This window comes from Danaus plexippus, chromosome 27 (genome assembly GCF_018135715.1).
Source record: "Danaus plexippus chromosome 27, MEX_DaPlex, whole genome shotgun sequence".
Lineage (NCBI taxonomy): Eukaryota > Metazoa > Arthropoda > Insecta > Lepidoptera > Nymphalidae > Danaus > Danaus plexippus.
The window spans coordinates 2,937,456-2,959,564 of NC_083555.1; the positions used below are offsets into that span (position 1 = coordinate 2,937,456).

At 31.5% G+C, this 22,109-nt stretch overlaps 5 protein-coding genes across 7 annotated transcripts in view; 3 read left to right on the forward strand and 2 right to left on the reverse strand.

The window, feature by feature from the left end:
• Positions 1–927, reverse strand: part of LOC116775800 (uncharacterized) — a 60,914-nt gene extending 59,987 nt beyond the window's left edge. The window contains exon 1 of the mRNA XM_061524969.1: positions 743–927. Coding sequence (XP_061380953.1) covers positions 743–797 — 55 coding nt within the window. The 5' untranslated portion in view covers positions 798–927. The remainder of the gene's footprint in view (positions 1–742) is intronic.
• Positions 928–1,807: 880 nt separating this feature from the next.
• LOC116775583 (uncharacterized) lies at positions 1,808–6,975 on the forward strand. 3 transcript variants are annotated; one of them, XM_032668476.2, is made up of 5 exons: positions 1,808–1,995; positions 2,180–2,382; positions 2,862–3,020; positions 3,469–5,667; positions 5,989–6,975. In XM_032668476.2, the coding sequence occupies exons 2-5, from the start codon at positions 2,214–2,216 to the stop codon at positions 6,054–6,056; spliced, it is 2,595 nt and encodes an 864-aa protein (XP_032524367.2). In that variant the 5' UTR covers positions 1,808–1,995; positions 2,180–2,213; the 3' UTR covers positions 6,057–6,975. The 3 variants fall into 3 exon arrangements, with proteins under 3 accessions (XP_032524367.2, XP_032524366.2, XP_061381013.1); XM_032668475.2 differs by having other exon boundaries at positions 2,197–2,382; XM_061525029.1 differs by lacking the exon at positions 1,808–1,995 and having other exon boundaries at positions 2,179–2,382.
• Positions 6,976–7,227: 252 nt separating this feature from the next.
• LOC116775584 (porphobilinogen deaminase) lies at positions 7,228–10,457 on the forward strand. Its single transcript, XM_032668480.2, has 7 exons — positions 7,228–7,541; positions 7,645–7,717; positions 7,980–8,166; positions 8,493–8,575; positions 8,915–9,093; positions 9,374–9,533; positions 9,715–10,457. The coding sequence occupies exons 1-7, from the start codon at positions 7,491–7,493 to the stop codon at positions 10,194–10,196; spliced, it is 1,215 nt and encodes a 404-aa protein (XP_032524371.2). The 5' UTR covers positions 7,228–7,490; the 3' UTR covers positions 10,197–10,457.
• Positions 10,458–15,454: 4,997 nt separating this feature from the next.
• On the reverse strand, positions 15,455–18,417 carry LOC116775542 (mitochondrial import receptor subunit TOM20 homolog). The gene is made up of 4 exons (XM_061525189.1): positions 18,182–18,417; positions 17,743–17,846; positions 16,576–16,680; positions 15,455–15,653 (listed from the first exon to the last, which is right to left on the reverse strand). The coding sequence occupies exons 1-4, from the start codon at positions 18,306–18,308 to the stop codon at positions 15,525–15,527; spliced, it is 465 nt and encodes a 154-aa protein (XP_061381173.1). The 5' UTR covers positions 18,309–18,417; the 3' UTR covers positions 15,455–15,524.
• A 410-nt stretch (positions 18,418–18,827) lies between these two features.
• Positions 18,828–21,557, forward strand: LOC116775786 (vacuolar protein sorting-associated protein 26B-like). Its single transcript, XM_032668772.2, has one exon. It carries the CDS (start codon positions 18,969–18,971, stop codon positions 20,418–20,420), a length of 1,452 nt encoding a protein of 483 aa, XP_032524663.2. The 5' UTR covers positions 18,828–18,968; the 3' UTR covers positions 20,421–21,557.
• Positions 21,558–22,109: the final 552 nt, after the last annotated feature.

A 22,109-nucleotide genomic window follows, 5' to 3' on the forward strand; every position in this document is an offset into this window, starting at 1 on the left:
TAAGAATTTAAAGGGAATTGTAAAAAATTCTTACTCCATACTTTGATTCATTAATCATAATTTGGAAGAATCCATATAATCATAATTCCTAACAAAGACAATAAATAAAAAAAAATGGAACTAACTCAATTCATAAGCACCATTTATTCAACAAATTATAATTAAAAAAAAATGGAATAAACTCCTTTCACCTCTACCTCCTTAGATTGGTTTTGTTAGTATTAATTTTAAAAATTACAATATTACATATAAACTAATTTGTTTATAAACAACCAGATATATACAGTAACGTATTCACTTTAAAAGGGGGAATAAAGTTAATAAACTGATAAATATTCAACAAGCATTAGGTAAATGGATCCAAATAATTGTGGGGCAATTCATTAGATTCGAACATATTTAGTCAAGAAATATATACATACGTATATATTATTTAAATATTATTAAATGAACTTCATCAACAAAACTTCTAAAAGTCGTAAAGACATTAAACGTGCATCTCAAGTGCATTTTTTATGACACACTTTTCAAAACTTTACTAAGATGATAAATCATTTAGCCTGTGGGTGTGCAACACCAGGCATTGAACCTATCGGACGCATTGAATACCAGCCATAAGTGGAAATACAGCGATAACCTGTCCATTCCAGACTTAGACACGGGAAAATCATTACTAATTCAACAACAAACAAACTAAATTTAGCAGATCAAACCATACGTAGCGGATAGAAATGAAATTTACCAAAAAAATCCTCCCAAGTCATAGAATGATCCGAGTCGGCGTTCGCACCGTCCATTTTCGGTATCACTATTCCAAATTACATAACTCAATTACACTTATAACACGAAACTTAAAACGTACTCCATTTTTATTTGTTGACAAACAAAATATGGCGCATTGAGACACGACTATCCGCGGCGCTGTCGGACGGTGACTGGTGAATGAAAAAGTTTAGATTTGGAATCGAGTAAGTTCTCCCCCTCCCCTAGCCTCACGTATTTGAATGCACAAATTTCCGTACATATTCGTTTCTCGTTTCATAATAGCTCAACTTAAATTTATAGAGTATTATATGAACACAAAATTGTTATTTATGTTAAAAACGGAAAAATAGTATGTGCTAAATATATTAAAGATTTATATACCTAACGAACTTTATTGTTCAAATGTATTTTGTCAATCATTTCAGCTTCAATATTTCTGAGACAAAAGCATTTTAAATCAAACAATAAATAAAGAGATTTTTTCCAATTAATATTAATGAGAATATAAAAAGACTACTAAAACTGAGAATTTTGTTAATAGCCCACTCCTCAAAAAATGTTAAAAATCGGAATATACAAGGTTTATATTTCATTATTGTATAAGACATTTATTTGTTACAAATATATAAAACCTTTTAAACCTTATGAAACTAGTCAATAAATACTCGTGTAATAATTAAATCGTGATGTCGGACAATTTTTAAATAATATTTGTTATATATATTATATTACTACAAAAAAACAGTGGCCCAGTTTCGAACAGCTGACATCTATAAAATTTTGTTTAAATATATTGTTATTTGTCTTTTCACCAATGAAAACTGTGACAGTATTAGTGTTGCTATCGTTAACATAATAGCTGGTGTTGATAATTCATACTCTTTTCATATAAAAAATACAAACAGTAAATGGCATCAAAAATGAAACTTAGATTCACGTTGTAATAAGAAAAATCTAAAAAATATTTGTTATATAAAAATTCCAACACTTGTAATTGTTTTAAAATATTATTTTACTAGCAACAATTGACAGAATTGATCCGTTGTCCGTTGACTGCTAACAACATGGCGAACTTTCATGAAAATCATCACAAGTTGTAATAAATAACGAATTTTAATATAAATTGAACAAGAATTGTAAACTGTACCTGCGGTTCGAATAAACAAATATAGAACATTCATTCGGAATAGATATATCTACAGAAAAAAACACAACAACACGCATTTAGAGGTAAAACTCGTCTGGTAACTTATTTATATTATTAATGTGCAATTTCATTGTATTTTGTCTCAAACTATTACTAGATTTGACAAACGTAATACTGTACTGAGTTTTCATGAGTAATTTCCTTGTTTTTGTATAGAATTCTATATACGTAAGGCATTAGAAAGATATCATAGACTTTTACTTGAAGGTTCAATAATCTTCTAGTGGTGTCTTTCTGTGAGATGCCGCGGCGCGTTCAGGAGTTGGAGCTACGTCCTAGTCTGAAGAAAATGAAGGTTCTAGAACCGCCGCCAAGTTTGGACGTGAGTTTCTGTGACGACGAAGCTCTCCCGCCTGGAATAATCTTCACTGATGTGTTACAAAAGAAGTGGCGCATTGGTAAACCTGTTGGTAAGACTACATAATTCTAAAGTTTTAAATAATGTAACGTACATTTGAGGATTTGTTACTACAAAATTTTTATATAAATATCTTATATCTATATTATCAATTATTTTATTTTAAGGGAGTTTAAGTATTATACAATGTCATAAAAGCTTATGACTAATAGCTGTGTTTGATATGAACTATAAGTAAAAAATTTGTGTCTTGAATACTGGTAATTTTCAATTAATGTTGTTTCAATGACTATTTTTAACTTAGTAACAAAGAGAACACAATTTTTACCTAATCACTTAACTTTAAGTCTGAAATTATAATAAATTGTTATATTCTTGACTATATATTGCTTGAAATGTTTGTTTCTAAGTTATAGGCAGTATTGTAAATACAAAGGCAGTGATAAATGTAGTGTTCTTATAAATTTGTATATGCAGTTTCAATATCAACAAAAATATAAGTTAAAGGGAATGTAAACATATTTTTTGCAGGTAGAGGTAGTTTTGGACGAATATACTTAGCGTCCGATGACATCGACAAAGAAGTTACAAAATTGAACGCCAGATATGTCGTAAAGATCGAACCTCACACTAACGGGCCACTTTTTGTTGAAGTACATTGTCTCATAAGGACGGCTCAAGTCACTAAAGGTGTGTGAGTTAATCATATATTTATATGTATATTAAATATAAACATAAAATAATGCACAGTTAGAATTCTAACAAATTTAGAGTAATGTGTTTAAAAATTATTGAACTATTATTATACTTAGTACTTTTAAGCCTCACCATACATACTTTTCTTTCATATATATACATATATATATATATATATGTTTAAATTATTATCATATCTAAGTTTGGAATTATATTTGTTACAATATTCCATTGTACATAGTTTACTTCACATTTCATTATCCTTACCAAAATTTTTTCCATTAAACTAAACACATCTAGTTTATAGTATTTCATTCACATACCTCCGTTTATACTATCATAACTAAGTGTTTAGTTCCATGCCAACTCATAGTAAGAGAATTTTTGTATAACAATTATATATGTAAACAGTACTACTAATATTTTAATATAATAATTTCAGTCAAAAACTGGCGTCAACAGCACAAACAAAAACGTCTCGGAATGCCGGTATACATTTCAAGTGGATCATTCACCGATGAGAATTCAGGGACTAAATATAGATTTCTCGTTCTGCCACGGTACGACGTGGATTTGCAGAAAATTATATCGAGAAGTAAAGTGTTGGATCTCAAAAATGTTCTGATCATTGCCATACAGATTCTAGATGTATTGGAATATATACACAATCAGGGATATACGCATTCAGATATAAAGAGTTCGAACTTAATGCTAGGTTTTGATGGTAACAAAATCAACAAAGCCCTGGTCAAACCTGCCCCGTCTTATCAGAAGGACAATAAGCAATTAGTCCTTCTATCCAGAAAACATAGGAAGACTAAAACCAGCAAATCTAGAACTTCCAACTATTATGATGATGAAGATTTCATTCTACCTGACAGACCTTCCTTAGAAAGTCCAGAAAACAGCCAAAGACTGGCATCGGTAAAGAAGAAACTAAGGAAAATATTATCAGACAAAGACACTAGAACACTCAATCGACACCACGCTTTCAATTTACGACAATTATCGAATTACGTTAATTACGAAGATTTAAATAGCTCGGTTTGTTCTGATCAGTCGTACCAGAAGCTTCTGGATGATTACGGCAACCAAACTATTATTATATCTGGTAAAATAAAGAAAACGATAGCAGAGAGTAGTGATTTGGTTTCAAGTCTAAACGAAGTATACAGGGAAGCTATATTATCACAATCTAACGGTCAGATATATTTGTTGGATTATGGTCTAGCATCGAAGTTTCTGGATTCCAATGGGAAACATAAAGATTTTAGTATGGATGCAAGAAAAGCTCATGATGGTACTTTGGAATACAGTTCGAGAGACTCTCATATTGGGGCCCACTCGAGACGATCCGACTTAGAAACTCTAGGGTATAATTTATTGGACTGGCTAACTGGTACATTACCTTGGAAAACAGCTAAAGTGCTACAAGAACCGGATCTAGTCCACGTACTGAAGAAAAATTATATGAGCGACATTAAATCCTTGCTAAAAGCGTGCTTCAAAACCGAATTCTACCCACAGTTCATGGAACGATACTTCCAATATGTCACAAGTCTAGATTTCACCCAGAAACCTGATTACGATTATTGCAGGAGTTTATTCCGGAGTGAACTACTTAAGCACAATTACGTATTAGACAAGGAATTGTCTGTTAATTTCATGGATTCTCCCATGTCGCCAATTAATCGTAAGCTTTGCTATTCAAAGAGATTCGGACGGAAAAATACTCCGCCTGACTTCTTAGCAAGGAATGGTATCAAAAAGGTATACGAGAGGGAAAATGTGTGTTCGTTTGAGAACGATCTTAAACTGGAACTTCTTAAACAAACATTGAACACGTCTCGCGATAGTATCAGAAAACCTTGCACGTCTAGAAATTTCTTCATATCAGACGCGGACTTGGTCGCTAGATTGAAGAAATCACTCATGCCACACGACATTTTCGGTAAAAAACTGTGTCCCAAGAATCTTAGATCAAACAAAAAGAATATCAAACGCAGAGGTGTCAAGAGGCACAGGAATAGTATCGGTAAATTCGGCAAACTGATGGGATCCGCACGACAGTTCACTTGGGCTGAGATATTGGCACAGAATCCTGAACATATCATTCGTAAGGATCGCAATGAGAAAGACGATGATATATGTAAATATAAAATACCTGACTTCCCATCAGATAACACAGAATCACAGACACCGTTACTTAATAAGGATTATTTGGTCAATTTGAACCCTACATATGCCATGACCGAAGTAATCAACAACTTGAAGAAGAAACTAAGCGGGAAACCTGTTAAGGAAAATGAGGAATTGCCACCGGGCCTAGAAGGATACACCCCAGCAATGTTAAGAGTGTATAAGTTGAGAGAGAAAAGAATATTGAAAGAAAAAAATGATGCAAACAAAAAACAAAATTGTGAAGTTGTGATAACAACGAGATACACGAGATCTATGGCCAATAAGAATAAAATTAATCTCGGTATAAACGACAATAAGGACGAAGACAAAACTAACGTACCTGAAGTAACGAAATCCCCCAAAAGAAGTACAAGGAAAGCTAAGGCAAAAAGTAGTCCTAAAGATACAGAAACATTAGAGATTACAAAACCCAACACTAAAACTAGTAAAAGTACTAAAAGTAAGTAATCTATACAACTATCTCTTTATAATATTAAATAAAAGATTTTTACTATATGCATATATATTATATGCACAGCATAAATAAATACATTGACTTTTATTTTTATTTTTTGTGTATTTGTGCTGGCTTATCTTTGCAATGACTAGACTGATTTTGATGAGAATTTTATTGGCTATAACCAATACTTTTTTAAATATTATTTATTTCTATTAATATATATGTAATTGGCTATTCCATTTGTATGAAGTCAGGCCACAACTAGTTCAACATAATGTTATAAAATTTAAATATGTATGAACTTAATGATATTGTTTTCAGAAACACCAAAAAAGGCTACCGTGGCAACGAACAGAAGGCGTCTGAGAAGTAGCAAACGTAAAAAATAAAAATTAAGTTTAAAATAGTTAGCATAAGATTTAATGAGAAACCTGCATTTGAATCATTATATGATACGTCGAAATTGATTTTCCCGGTAACACTGCAGAGAGTGCATTGTATTTATATTAAAAATATGTGTAGTGTCTATTTTGAAAGATAACTACGTAAGTAAATTATCGGAACTAAGGAAAATGGCGTTGAGTTAAATAAACGAACTTGGACATAAAATCAAAGTTACTACATATATTAAATATACAAATTGTATGGACGTCTGTATAGCTCGAGAGCAGTCACCATTCTGCGTCTTCAAACTTACTGCCTGAGTCCTGACGCTAAACCTTCTTACATCTGTACTGCACAATTTACAATTTCTGGAAATACTACCCGAGTCCTGACCCTTAATCTTCTTACATCTGTACTTCACATTTTCCAATTTCTGGAAATACTTACTACCTGAGTCCTGACCTTTAACCTTCTTACACCTGTACTGCACATTTTACAATTTCTGGAAATACTTACTCAGTCCTAACTCTAAACCTTCTTACATCTGTACTGCACATTTTACAATTTCTGGAAACTGAAAGCTCTACTTTTTTTTATTACTAACAAAAAATATTTTTTCGTGTTTCTAACAATTACTTTATGACCAAATTTTACCGATACTACATATGTTTACAACAAAAAAAACATTAAAGACTGTCTTGTAATAGTTAAGGATACTTTTAATATTATTTTCCTCAAACTTTTTTAGTCTGTCAACTTCAAGATGAAAGAAATAGTGAAGTTGTGGGCCTGAATACGGTTTCAAATAATTTGCACCCGATGAAACGTTACACGGTATTCGTCAGTGGCCATTACTTTAGAATTAGATGTTTTGTGATTTCCTTTAATATTTAAGAAAATAAAAAATTGAGAAATCTGTTTGAATTTTTTGGTTTCAGTTATTCACGTTAGATAATTCCAAATGTGTTTAAAACTACGTGTCAGGAAATACATATGTCTTTTCGTGTTTATTCAACTGAAGAAGGAATAGATGCATGCAAAAAAATAATGTGATTATACCTAACACTGTCGCCCTACGAATAAAACATTGAACTTTTTAACATTACAATATATAAATATTTATTAGATATGGCAACAATAAATACATGTCAATGTGACATGATTGCCACAATCAAGTCAAATGCAATCGAAAGCTTCGAAATATATTGATAATGATTTTGACAAGAATCAAGTTGGACTGGGATAGGAGATAGTGATTGTTAGATTACATTTATAATCGCTATGATATAACATTCATTCATTTAATCAAATGTCCCCGTACATGTCCACTACAGTGTTAGTGACATGTGCTTAAATTAGCAAGTAATATTAAAATTATAATAAATGCTAATAATTTATGTAACCTTCATCGAAAGGACGAGTTGAAATAGTTACTTGCAATGGAAAGTGAACGGAAAAATGTAGTTCGTGTTGGTTCGAGAAAAAGCGAGGTATGTAAATAAGAAATTAATGCGTTATATTTGATCTACTTCCCTGTTTTCTTCTTTTCTTGTCGTGTTTACGCAACTTCCTCATGCTATGATTATTTTACAGTTAGCGCTTATTCAAACTAACTTTGTGATAGACAGCTTAAAGAAAATCTATCCAGAAAAAGAATTCACCATAGGTAAGGATAAATAAAACACTAAAAGTACAACATTGATTATCAAACATTACTTCTGAAGTATAACCTCAAAGAGCATTTTAAATTTTAATAAAGTCTATGCCACATTAACTACGTACTTCTTGAACATCGAGAGTTGTAAACAGATTTGTATTAAAGTTTGCAGATTTCGTTCATTTTATTATGAAACACCAATAATAGTAATATTTTGTAAAAAAAAAATATAGTACTATTCCACTTGAAAGTAATAATGGCTTTATTTTAGTTTCGATGACAACATTGGGTGACAGAGTGTTAGATATCTCGTTACCAAAAATAGGTGAAAAATCGTTATTCACTAAAGACCTAGAGGAAGCCTTAAGGAACAACACTGTCGATTTTGTTGTGCATTCGTTAAAAGACTTGCCAACTACCTTACCAGAGGGTCTTGCTATTGGCGCTGTGTTTGAAAGGTGAAATCCCTATTACAGATATATATTCATTAAATTTATTTTATTACTCATTAGTCCATATATCTTTGTTTTTTGCATAATAGAGACAACTAGTAACGTGTCTTTTAGTCTTTAGTTATTCAATATTGTGCCCAAGAACATGAATTATAGAAAGTAATACAGTAAAACAGTGTATATGTATACATATATATATATATATACATACATATACTATATATAGCTTAAAGATTCTACAGTACTTTACTAGATTGTACTAACTGAAGCACTACTAAGTGAAATACCGTGTTACTTACTTTGATAAATTAGCTGTGCTTATTTCTTTACAGAGAAGATCCGCGAGATGCTCTCGTACTAAGAGAAGACATCAAAGAAGCGACACTCAGTGCATTGCCGGCTGGATCTATCATAGGTATTGATAAACGGAAAAAAACTTAAGTCATAAATAAATAATTTTCTTAACCATTGTTTTGAATGTATTTTTGTAAATCTTTTGTTAATACATTGAGTAGATTTTATATACATATATATATTTGTATCAAAGCTATCGTGATATCAACAAATTCATATCATTATATCTAACATCCCAATCAAAATTGCATTCATAGAAATTAATTATAGAAGAATAATATTAAAAAGATAAGGATTTGAACCTGAAACCTTCGAATTATTTCTTTAAAGTCACTCTACCAATTAATCTTTATGTCCTAACTTGTGATGCGAAGTTAATAATGTAATTTATTACTTACAGGAACATCATCTTTACGTCGAACAGCACAGCTTAGAGGGAGTTATCCCGAACTGTCGGTGCAAGATGTGAGAGGAAACCTTAATACAAGATTGAAGAAATTAGACAGCGGAGCATATTCTGCATTACTGCTAGCGACTGCCGGTTTAGAAAGAATGGGCTGGGAAAAACGAATCACCAAGGTGCCATAACCTCTCAGTATATATATTAGTGTTGATAGTTGACACTCAATCAAGATAATATCTTGCTTATCAATACCTTAAACTTTTTAATTTATCTTCTATAGAACATATGATTTTTCTATAAATAATAAGATATTCCCTATTGTATAGGGCCATGCCACCCACACAATAAAAATTTTGAATATAATTAAAATATAATTACTTGATGATTAGACATGTTGAAGCAGATCTTCTTATATATCCAATAATAACTTCTATGTAAAGTAATGGTTATTTCCAGATTCTTCCGTGTTCTGAGATGATGTATGCTGTAGGTCAAGGTGCCCTTGCAGTGGAATGCCGGTCGGATAATGCTGAAATTTTAACATTATTATCCCCGTTCAATCATGTAGAGACATATTGTAGAGTATTGGCCGAGAGGAGCTTCTTGAAAACATTGGGTTATACATTTTTTATCATAATATCAACACATTTTTGAGTATTAAATTTATTATTAGTATTTAAATCTTTAATAATTCTTCATATTAAAACATTGTGAGATTGGCTTGTCACTATTTTAAAGACTAGTTCTTATTTTTTACATTGATTATATCTCTGATGGTTTAAAATAAATATTTTTAGGTGGTGGTTGCAGTGCACCAGTCGGTGTGTCAACAAAGTTAAAAGCTTTGGATTCCGATTGGAAACTAAGTATAACAGGCGGAGTATGGAGTTTGGATGGAAAAACAAAAGTAACGGACACATTGGAAAAGACATTTACACAAATTAAAAAGTCACAAAAACACAAACTAAGTCCTACTGAAGATAATATGAACAAAAAAATTAAAATTGATGATAATAACGACAATATTACGCATCCACTAGCTGAATTAGACAATATAATAGAAAAGAACAACGGAAATTTAAATTGTGAGGAATCATCCAAGGAGATAACATGCAGGCTATTCTGCGGTCTGATTGAAAATAAAAATATACCAGTAGACGTGATTATGAAATGTGAAGATCTTGGCAAAGAATTAGCTAATAATTTAATAACAAACGGTGCTTTAGATGTTATGAAAGTAACACAGGATCTTATAAGGAATTCGATAAAAAGTTCATGATATATAATAAAATTGTATATACTATTGTATATATCCTGGCGGTTCTGCGTATTTATTATGCAAATTATGTATTGTTTTCGTTGCAAATTAAATATTTCTAATAAATCTTTTTTAAGAAATCTGTTATGACTTATGACTGTGTTCTACTTCGAAACGGGACCTTATATTTAATTTATTGTTGAGTACTTACCGGGTTATACAATTATTATGGTACTTATTGTTGTATTGGGTTTTATGTTAAATAAATTGGCTCATGACAAACTATGTTCTTTTTTACATCCTTTCATACACTATTACTTGATATATTAACGTAATACAAAATATTATTAACATACATTAATTAATATTTTTTACAACACCGAAAATAGTTTCGGATTTAAACAAATTTTGAGACGAAAAAAAAAAACAGAAATCTGTTATTTTATAATTATATATTCGCGCGTTAAAATTAAGTAGCACAGATTATGATATAATGTCGCCATACAGCTATATTTTCTTTATTCGTATTATTTGTTTAATATTATGCAATCATTTTAAACTAAAAATATATTTACATTGTGCCAATTACGTCATAATTTGCAGGAAATTAATGAAGGAATTTAATTAAAAATAAAAAGAAACATCAAAACTTTTCAACTTTTTTCCTTTCGAAATTTAATTTGTTTACTTGCTTTCATTATAATATTACTTTTCAAGGACGTCTTGGTTTCTTAAAGACTACTAGATTTATTTTTGATTTTCAAGAACATTTTTATATAATACTTTTAGAATTTATTGATTAAATAATTTTAGGTATATGAAAAAAATTGAGTTATTATAAATTAATGAGTAGCAGTTAGGTAAAACCCTCCAATGCACAATGCTTATATAAATTAAATTTTTAATCGATTAACTCACTGTTTTCATTACTTTTCTTATCGTAAACAGGTAATTGCTTCTGAAACATTGTTACTTAAATATTTTTATATATGTTACCGGAAATGTATGAAATCAAGGAAAAGTATACAAATCCTAGGAAATGTGTAAAATTCCGATACTATTTGGAGAATATATAAAATATTGTTTGAAAAACTATTGCATGCATAGATATCCAAGGAAAAGTATAAATTACCTCGGAATTGTATATAATGTCAATATCGTATTGGGTAATGTATAAAGTAAATGCTTTCTGTACTAGAACACGTTGTTAATAATATTTTATAATTATAATACTTATTGAGACGATCGGGTAACACTCATACCGTAAAATAATAATAATATGTTCATATTATCTTACTAATTAAAACTTCTAAAATCAACTATCTACTAACTTTTAACGTATCACAAAATCAACTTATATTTATTCTTATGAAATCAAATTTTCATTTGGCAAGATATCACTCTGATAATTAAGTAATTATAAATGTCAAAGTATAAAAGTAAATCTTTACATTATAATACTTTGTTAGTCCATATAGCTATTTATTTTTGCAGGGTAAGCTCGAATGGCATTTGGAAGTACATAATACTGTATTTTTAAAACACAGACATCTTGCTGTAGCATAGTTTTTCTTGCAAAAGAACTTCTTGACACTGACTGTAGTGTTATCTCGGTACTCGGTACATCGTCTGCATCAAGAAGTACTCTTGGACACACATTAATCTGAGATCGAGCATATGATTGTTTTAAATACCGTTCTTGGTACTAATCTGATAGAGTTCATCATCAGTTTTAGTCAAATTAACTACACCAATAATGTTACGTGCATCACTTCGTCCTCTATCAACTTCAGGAACGTCAATTCGTACTGAAGCGCCAATAGGTACAGGGGCCAACTTCTTTTCACTCATTTCAATATTTTTTCGGTTTGTTGTTGTAAGTTTTTCATAGCATTTTGACGATTATCTAATACTTTATATTTTTTGAACACAAAACTTTAGATCCGAATCCTTCATCGGGTGATTCTTCAGCAACAGCGCAAATAGCGTGGATTGCACATCCACATTCTCTACATGTATGAGCTCCTGTAGTTTCTTGTGAAGAGACGTTGCATCTGAGGGTGCAATTTGGTGGTTACGTGTTTGTTTCGCGTTAATCTAAAACGTCGTTAGAAACTTGGCTTACCTCTGCCTCCGTGTTCACCTTAGAGAGTTCGCATGCAGAGACTTTGGGATCTTACTTTTGGTATGGTCCTATATGATTTTCTCCAAATCTTCTCCAGTTTCAATATTTTGCTTGAAATCATTGGGTAAATGTAAACCAACTTTTACTTTACACCCAAAAAGAGCCTCATACGGAGATTGCTTGATACCAGCATCAAAAGCTCTGTGGGTTTCATCAGTTGGACAAATCTCAAACCCGCAGTCCAATGTGAATTATCGTTATCTTGCATCCACGTGGTTAGCATATTTTCAATATCCTGATTCGCTCTTTCCACACTCCCCTGACTTTGCGCATGCCTGGGTTTACCATGAATAATTTTTGAAGTAGGCCAATATGTTTTTAAATTGTCAATAATTCGGTTTGAATATTTTCTACCGTTGTCAGACTGAAGTTTTGCAAGAGTACCAAGTAGAGTAAATATGTCCAAAAAAGTGTGAGCCACTTCCTCAGCTCGTTTTGTTTTAAGTGGCCGTAAAACAACAAATTTTATTAAACGATCTTGATACATCATTATAAATTTGTAATCACCGTCGGGCTGGGACTGAAAATCTATCAGATCTACTTGGCACCTAGAATTAAACTCTGAGCATATAATAAGCGTCACAACAATGCCTTTTTTCAATGTTTTTTTGCTTCAGTTGACATGGTTCACAAAGTTCAAGATACGTTTCAATATCCTTACGTGTTATGTTTTTGTAGTGACTCCATATCTCTTTCATCATGCGATCTCTTCCGCCGTGACCAATTCGAATATGAGCCTCGTGTAATATGTCAAATAACTCGCTATCACATGCGTAGTATATAATAGTGCTTGTGGTTTCTTTAATAGGAAAAATAAGTTTACGGTTCTGATCAATGGTAAGGACGGCGTATCGCCGCAATAACCAATATTCACGACAAGTCTTTCTCGCTGTTGTTTTTGCCGTAGTAACTTCTTTAATTAACTCTTTATAACATTCATCTTCAATAAAAGCAGTGTTTTTAGCGTTTGTTAATTTTCTTAATGAAGCCAAAGTCCTATAAAATCGCTCTTTCATAAGCGCGATGCGTGTTTCGGCAGCCATTTTTGAACAATAGCGACGTTCTTACGTACTGACAGTTTACAAGGCACTGCGCGATCGCCGGATCAGGCTAAGCAATACATAAATGTTGTACATTTCCGATTGCTATTTAGGAAATGTGTAGATTTCCTAGGAAATGTGTAATATGTAAGAATAGCATAATTTATTTCACACATTTCTGTGCGATTGTAGGAATTTCATACATTTCCTAGGAATTGTATACAATGACGGATTACATAGATTTCCGTTAACATAAACACTGCAAACGATTCAAACATAATATGTAGGTATATGGTAAAGGATTTAATGTACCGAAGAACTAGTGTTACAAAAACTGAATAAATAATGGTAAATAGTAAAGCAGTATAGAAAATTTTGTATGGATTGCTGAAGGAAAGAAAAAAAATAGATAATTAATTTTGTATACAGTGTAGTTAGTATGTTAAAATCCAAAACGAAATAATTTAAGTTTTGCAAACTTGTATAATTTTGTAAAGCTAAGGATTGTTAAGTGACCTCTTGTGAATTTTACTAGCCTATACTGTTCGTACCAAAGAAGATGTTTTTGATATTAACAGAGAAAAACTAGGCAAACTAGTTGTGCCCGTGACTACATCCTTGTTGTATAGTTATTTTTTATGATTTATAACAGAAGGGGTAAATTAAGTTTCTAAAACGAAAGAGGCCTATCCGTTATAACATCCGTTTTGTCTGTCAAAGTATCATCAAAATCGACCATGCCGTTTCAGGCTTTAGTCAGCACTAACAAACACGTAGATACACTAAAATTAAAAACATTCTACTCTCGTCTTTGTGCCTTTGATACATAAATTAGGGAGCAATTAGTGAAAAGAAACGTTATTTTAATAAACATCAGCAAATATTATTTATTTCTATAAATTGGTCGTAAAAAAAACTGTACATCATGTCAATAGTGTTAATATTTATATGAAGGATATCAGTAAAATTAGATGTATTAGGTAAAATTATGAACTATGTAACTAACTTTATATTTTATAATTGTTCAACATTTCACGCTCGATGTTTTGACTGGCAGTAAGCGAGATCGCGGTCAGACGAGACGTACGATGAAAATGAAATGTTTATCTAAAAATACACATATTATATCCGAATAACATAGTTTAAATTTAAATTACGGAACATATTAAAAATCTTAAGTTTTAGTTTTTGAATAATTGTAACAAAACATTATTTTAGAGAATAAATATTTTAAAATAAAAATCGGTTATAACCTAATTATACAGTTCCACAGTGACAAAATTCCACAGTTGAAGTCATTCATTACGTATTCATCTTTGAGTGGAGGTATGAAAACATTCTCACAATTACTAAGTTCGAGTCGATCTCGTCACTCATGTCGACAATTATTCTTTCCATATTACTTTTTAATTTAATTCGAATATAAAGAACTTTTATTGAAAATGTTACTTAGATCCTCTGAAACCACTAGTTTTTTTTTAATGCTATGGCTTCATTCGCACTGGAATCGTGGAATATTTTGCCAATGACAAAGTTTTTGTTTGTTGGACGAATTAAGCATGTTCGTTGTCTATGGTAATGTCTATGACGCCTTAATAGGTTATAGAAAATATAATAAAGTGGAATTATTCTTTTTTTTTTAAATTGATTTGGAGGTAAAATTAGTTATCAATATTATTAGAATAATCAGCTATAGAAACTACAAGTAATTTTTATTGATCACATAATATGAATTATTGTTGCTTGCTGGAAAACAATTTTTAATGTATTGTCCATACATAAAATAATAATACTAATATATTTGTACAACACATTTATTCATAACAACACAGCAATCAAAACTCAAATACTCTTTGATTGTCTGAAATACTACATAACAAGGCCGTAACAAACTCCTTCCATCCAATGAAAATTAACAAAAAAAAAAACACTACCTAACTACAATCTATATCTTTATAACAGTTTAGGAGGGAAACAGAAATACAGATAACTAATTGATAAACCATTATATTTTTTATCTATAACCACTATCTGTAGGAAACATTAAAATAGCATTTATTTGGTAAATCATTTATTTAAACTAATCATTAATTCCGATTCATAAATCAGATGCTATAAGGCTGTTCATTCCACATCTTCTTCATGTAATCCGTTCCCGCTGGCTTTCATTGAAGCTCGGAGACGTTCTGACACTTCCGGAAGCTTCTTCAATAGAAGGTGGAAGATGTTAGCCGGCATCGTTTGTTGCAGGACCTGGGATATGTATGACAAATATTAAATAATGAGATTTAAGATTTTCGCGAGTTTTATTCATTTTAATGAAACTAGTATTATTCGGATATACTACGCGGATTTTATTATTTAAAAACTACATAATCCCGACGTTTCGGTTACTTTGCAGCAACCGTGATCATGGGCAGACGAGGAGGAAATATTAAATAGACAAAGTTACGAGTATATGTTATTAATATGAGACCATAAACACCAACATTTAATTAAAACTAGGAAATTTTAAGCAAACTTGTTCACAAATATAGATAACATTTTATAATAAAATATATCTCAAGTCTCTCACAGTTAAAATTAAAAATTAAAACTGAAAATTATCATAGATCAGATCACATCTCGTCTGCCCGTGATCACGGTTGCTGCAAAGTAACCGAAACGTCGGGATTATGTAGTTTTTAAATAATAAAATCCGCGTAGTATATCCGAAATATATTAGTTTCATTTAAACGAATAAAACTCGCGAACGTCGGAGATCTCATTATGTTTTTATTTAATACTGCTATTGTGAAAAAATAGCTTTTTCCCGCCTTTTGCTCGCACGGATTTCTATATAAATTTGAGAGAAGGTATCAAATATGCTAAACAAACAGCAAAAGACATCTATAATGTCACATGTCACATGACTTCCTACACTATACAACTGTTATGTACTTTTTCCGTACATCCTATTGGGTCTATTAATTGCAGCCTGTTATTCTGGTATCTGAGCTATATTTCTGTAATATTCATATCAAAATCTGTTCAGTCATTTATGTATGAAAGGATGAAATAAAACTTATTGACTAGAAATTTTTATCAGAATCCAATATCGAAGATTTTTAACGGAAAAGCAACAAATTTTTCTAACTTCTCAACAAACTTTTAAATTTATAACATCAGTACATACACTAAGTAACTGCTGTGTCTGTCCGCAAACCGCCACAGCTTGTCCGAGATGCTCAACACCAGCTTCTAAATCACCGGCCGCCAATAACTCCTCACCGAGTTGAATCTGAAACAATTGCATTATAATATAAATTAAAAATTTAATAAAACCCCCGACACAAGAAAAATACGCATTTATTATGACAAAAGGTTAGTGTTTCAAATGTCAAGTCCCACAAACTGTGCGTGTAACATTCCTATCACACCTAACAAACGACCTGATGACCTTGAAGACCTGAACCGATTTCCACCAAACATAGCTAAGAACACTCGACGGATATACCTTTCAAACAAAATAACCGCATTAAAATCGGAGCATCCGTTTGGGAGCTACGCTGCCTCAGACAGACACATACACACACAGACACGTCATATAACAGCTCGTCATTTTTGCGTCGGGGATTAATGATTAGAATTAACTATAAATTTGTATGTGCAGAATTCAATATAACTATATTAAATTGGTAGTACATGTATCATGCTAAGAAGCAAGACTGAATGACAGAATCTAATAAAATAAATAGATTGGCCTACATTATACATATTTATATTTTACTGTACCGACCCAGGTTGCCTAATGTACAACAGAACATAACAGATCATTCTTTAAATACTAGTTACAAGCTTGAGCTTCTACATTCTGTTAAAAAAAAATTACAAAAAGTACTGAACCAATTTGGATATAATTTTTAATTCAAACGCCTATGAAGCCAGGGAAAAATTACATCATTATAAAAGTAGTAATAACAGTTGATTCTTCACTTAAGTGTTATGACATCTGTGAAGAAAATTTTGCCAAAAATTTTTGTGACAGGATAATATTAAAAATAATTAATTTCAAATATTTTCTATTTAAATTGATTAGCAGACAATTTAATCATACAGTGTTGTTTGGCTGTAAGTGCAACTGGCATGAGAGCAAGTATTGTAAAAAATATTGCAAACAAATCTAGAATTATGTCCCAATTTTATTTACTTTAATGTACAGAACAATTAAAATATTTTGTAATATATATACATATATGTATTTTTCTTAAATTAAGATATTTCAGCTGAACAGCTTTTTCCTATTTAAAAAACTCAAATTGAATGTGGGTGAAACAAAATCACAATAATAATAATTTTATACCTCTCTCAAGAAAAATCTTTGCATGGCCTCATGGTCGTTCATATCAGGTAAGGGCCCGTTAAGGTTACGAGATCGGGAACTGTTCTGATGGGCTTTTTCGCGACCTGGAATAATACGGTGGGAATATAAGTTTTTTTCTATACAAAAATATTTTTTTATTCGTTTTAGTGCCATAAATATATTTTAAGTTCTATATACTATTTAAATATTAAGACATAGTAAGACTATGGTTATAAAAATAAGAATATTATTTTCTAATGATTATAATTGTTATGTTACGCTTTCCTTAATTTATTTTTTTGGGTAAGTAAATTATAGGTTGTGAAATTATACAACAACTAAAAAATGGCATTGAAGTGATAAAGATTCGTGTTATTTAGTTTTTAAAAAGAATATGTCGTTTGACATTTTTATACACTTTTCATTCATAATTACTCACGTTCCCTCAACTTCTTTTTGAAAAATGGATCTTTACGTCGTTGTTGGTCAAAATAAACACAATAGCCTAGGAAGAGTGTTCCAGCTAAACCAGCAGCTATCCCGAGCGTAGTACGAGTAATCTCCATGATAAATTATGTTTGTAATAAAATGTTCATAAAAATACACAGAAATAAACACTCGTTTTTGAATTACAAAATTTTGCGGTCCGCCATTTAATTCAGAAAGGACGAAATATGATGGCAGTAACTAGGAACTACAGATACGTTCAGTATTATACTATTATTTTTACAGTTTAAAACTTTTCTTACAAAATCTAAAACTTATAAAAATAAATTAATAAACATTAGATAACAGTTGGTTTTTGTTAAAAATATGAATATTTAATAAATGTTATAAAAATCATAGATTTAAATGCCATATCTATATATATTTCTATGTTGCCATAACCTAAAAGTTACATACGCATGATTGAAAATAGAGATTAGTTTTTCTTATAAAAATACTCTTAATTTTCTATTTATGCCTGTCGATCCATGCAAGAAATTTGCCTGTGAAATTCAGAAATGTCTCGTTGGTGAGTTATTTTGTTATTATTTTATTAATAAACCTTTACATCGACATCCGACAATTGTAGTCGCCATCTTTGCTTCAATCTTTCAGTCGCCTCCAGATTTGCGGGCGTTTCGTCGCCGTTTTTCAATGTTTTGCTTAAATAAATCATTATTATATATATTTAAAGCAATATAAACTATTTCGAGGCATTTGTGTAATAGTTATATTTGAAAATGAGTTTCTTTGGGTTCGGACAAACCGCGGACATCGAAATTGTATTCGACGATGCTGACAAACGAAAAGTGGCCGAAGTTAAAACGGACGATGGTAAAAAAGAGAAACTGTTGCTTTATTATGATGGTGAAACTGTGTCGGGGAGGGTTAATGTGACGCTGCGGAAACCAGGATCGAAATTAGAGCACCAAGGTATCAAAGTTGAGCTTATCGGTCAGATAGAGTTGTTTTACGACAGAGGAAATCATCACGAATTTATATCGTTGGTTAAAGAACTCGCTCGGCCCGGAGATCTATTGCAGCACACCTCCTATCCGTTCGACTTTGCGAACGTTGAGAAACCCTATGAGGTGTACACAGGAGCCAATGTCAGGTTAAGGTACTTTTTACGAGCCACAATAGTAAGACGTCTTACAGACATCACTAAAGAGGTGGACATAGCCGTTCATACGTTATGCAGCTATCCCGATGTACTAAACTCTATAAAAATGGAAGTAGGCATCGAAGATTGTTTACACATAGAATTCGAGTACAACAAATCAAAATACCACCTGAAAGACGTTATAGTAGGTAAAATTTATTTCCTTCTCGTACGAATTAAGATAAAACACATGGAGATATCTATTATAAAGAAAGAAACGACAGGTTCTGGACCTAACACCTTCACAGAGAATGACACAGTTGCTAAATATGAAATAATGGACGGTGCACCAGTTAGAGGTGAAAGTATTCCTATTAGAGTATTTTTGGCTGGCTACGATCTAACTCCTACTATGAGAGACATAAACAACAAATTTTCGGTAAGATACTTTCTAAATCTTGTTCTAATGGACACAGAAGATCGCCGTTATTTCAAACAACAGGAAGTTACTCTGTGGCGGAAAAGTGACAAATCACGACTTCCGCTACACAATCCGCATCATCCTCAGAACTTAACGAATTCGCAGCACTACCAAATGGCTGTTTCCAGCGAAGAGAACTTGGCAAGAGGTATTTCCCCATCAATGCCACCAGAAAGTGCATTACAAAGATCTATTTCACCTCCAATGCCAAATGTTGATAAACATAACGGCCCCTCACAAATGGAACAAGAAGAACCAGATGTATTACCAAACAAACTGTCAAGTACCCACATCGAGAATGAGCCCGAACAGGTTGAACAAGAAAAGACGAGTGAAAAGCCCAAACTAGCCGAAAAGCCACTAGATAAACCACAACTCGAGGAAGTCCAGGAAGTGAATAATTCAGAGCATATCAAAGAAAAGCCACAGAATGTTAGCAAACCTCAAATTTCAATAAAACCATCAGTATCGGAAAAACCTATAGCCCAGAAAGTTGCCATCGCCGAGAAACCGTTATTGGCAGAGAAGCCCATACTAGAAAAGCCCACTTTGGCCGAGAAGCCGGTGCTCTCACAGACGGAAAGTGTAGAAGCAGCTACGAGTCAATAGCCTCGACATATGTGTGTCTCTGAACCCTGGGCTAGATCAATGAACTGTGTTTTCATACTAAAAGCAACAATTTAAAATGCCCGATATTTATTTGATGGGTCTGTCTCAGTTTGCGATAGCTTGATTACTTTGCGAGTAATGTATCTGTATTAGATGATAATAAAATCGATAAATTCAAATTATACATAAAACCTTTATAGTTTTATACTAAATTTAGTTATACAATTATTTATGCAGCTTTCTCATATATATTAACACTACGATACACATTACCATCGTCAGCGACGGATTATTAGATGAGATTGTTAGGATGTTTATAAGGTGGTATACACATGTATATTTTTCCAGTTACTTGTAATACATTTGCATATGCAATCTAAATTTATTTCTAACGATAAAGAAAATTTTATGTCGTGCCATTACGGTTATTTAATACTAACAATAAGTAATTATGGTATACATATCTAAAATAAAAAAAATTCCACCCAAAATTTTTTATGTGTACACTTGTAAAATAAATCGTGATTTGATTTTAGCTTGCCCGCCTTGTCATATATTGTTTGACACCAATAAAGTATGGTGTCCGAGTGATGGGTAATCCCTGTTATATATAAATAAATAAAAAAAAATTAGCAATAATGCATTGACAAGGGCTATAATATGTATATTGGCGGAATCATAGAAATATTAAGATTGTTGATACATTAAAAATTAAAAAAAAAAAAATGTTAAATTAATATCATAGTTTTATTTAATTTCTCAGTAGCACCATTGCTGTCAACGGTCCCTACTGTGACTGAACATGATGAGAGGAATCTTAACTTGTTATATGTAAAAAATATACTAAAATATGTAACTAGCTGTAATAAGATATGGAAATGTTAATTGTGTATTCTGTGTATAGTTATATGGTTAATTTAAGCAATTTTATGTTACAATAAGAGTTGTAAAAAATATCAATTAAATGTATCGTTCATAGTATATGAGACCCCACGGGCTTTATATAGTTTTATGTAAACCAGAATGGAGTCTGTTTACTGATATCTGTTATTCACATTGATTTAGATCATATAATTTCTAAGAGCGCATGTCGATTATATAATATTGTTAATAAAATATATATATATATATAAAATGCTTTCATGGTTTCATTCAACAGATCCTTCATTTTAAATTATACAAGATAGTTTATTAATTCTTAAAAATATAGAAATATTGTCAGTGTATGGAGTTATGGAAAATTTATCGCCCAATCAATAACAGCCAGGCCAATGGCTATTAGCTGCGGAGTCCTTGGGAATTTAAAAACGTTATATAATATACAGCGTGTATAAGGCTGTCATTACGTAGGAAGTTCACATTCTCGGCTACAAATTAATAAATCGTCTGAGTTGTGTGAATATCAGCCCTCTATGGCTAAACACGACGCCCACCTCGTGATGTAAGCATTGGCAGTACACAAGGTCGTTCGGTACAAACGTTATCGAAATGACTATTTTTAAATGAGATATTGTGGTAATTTTTTGAACATTCCTTAAGTTTTGAGATTATTTTATCTTTATTTAAATGGTGTTTAGCCATATTACGTAATGGCCATAATTTATTATGTAATTAGTATTAAAAAATAGCTGTTAGATTTTTAACATGGTTCTTGTATCACAACAATTTAATTTTCAATCGATTTGGCCT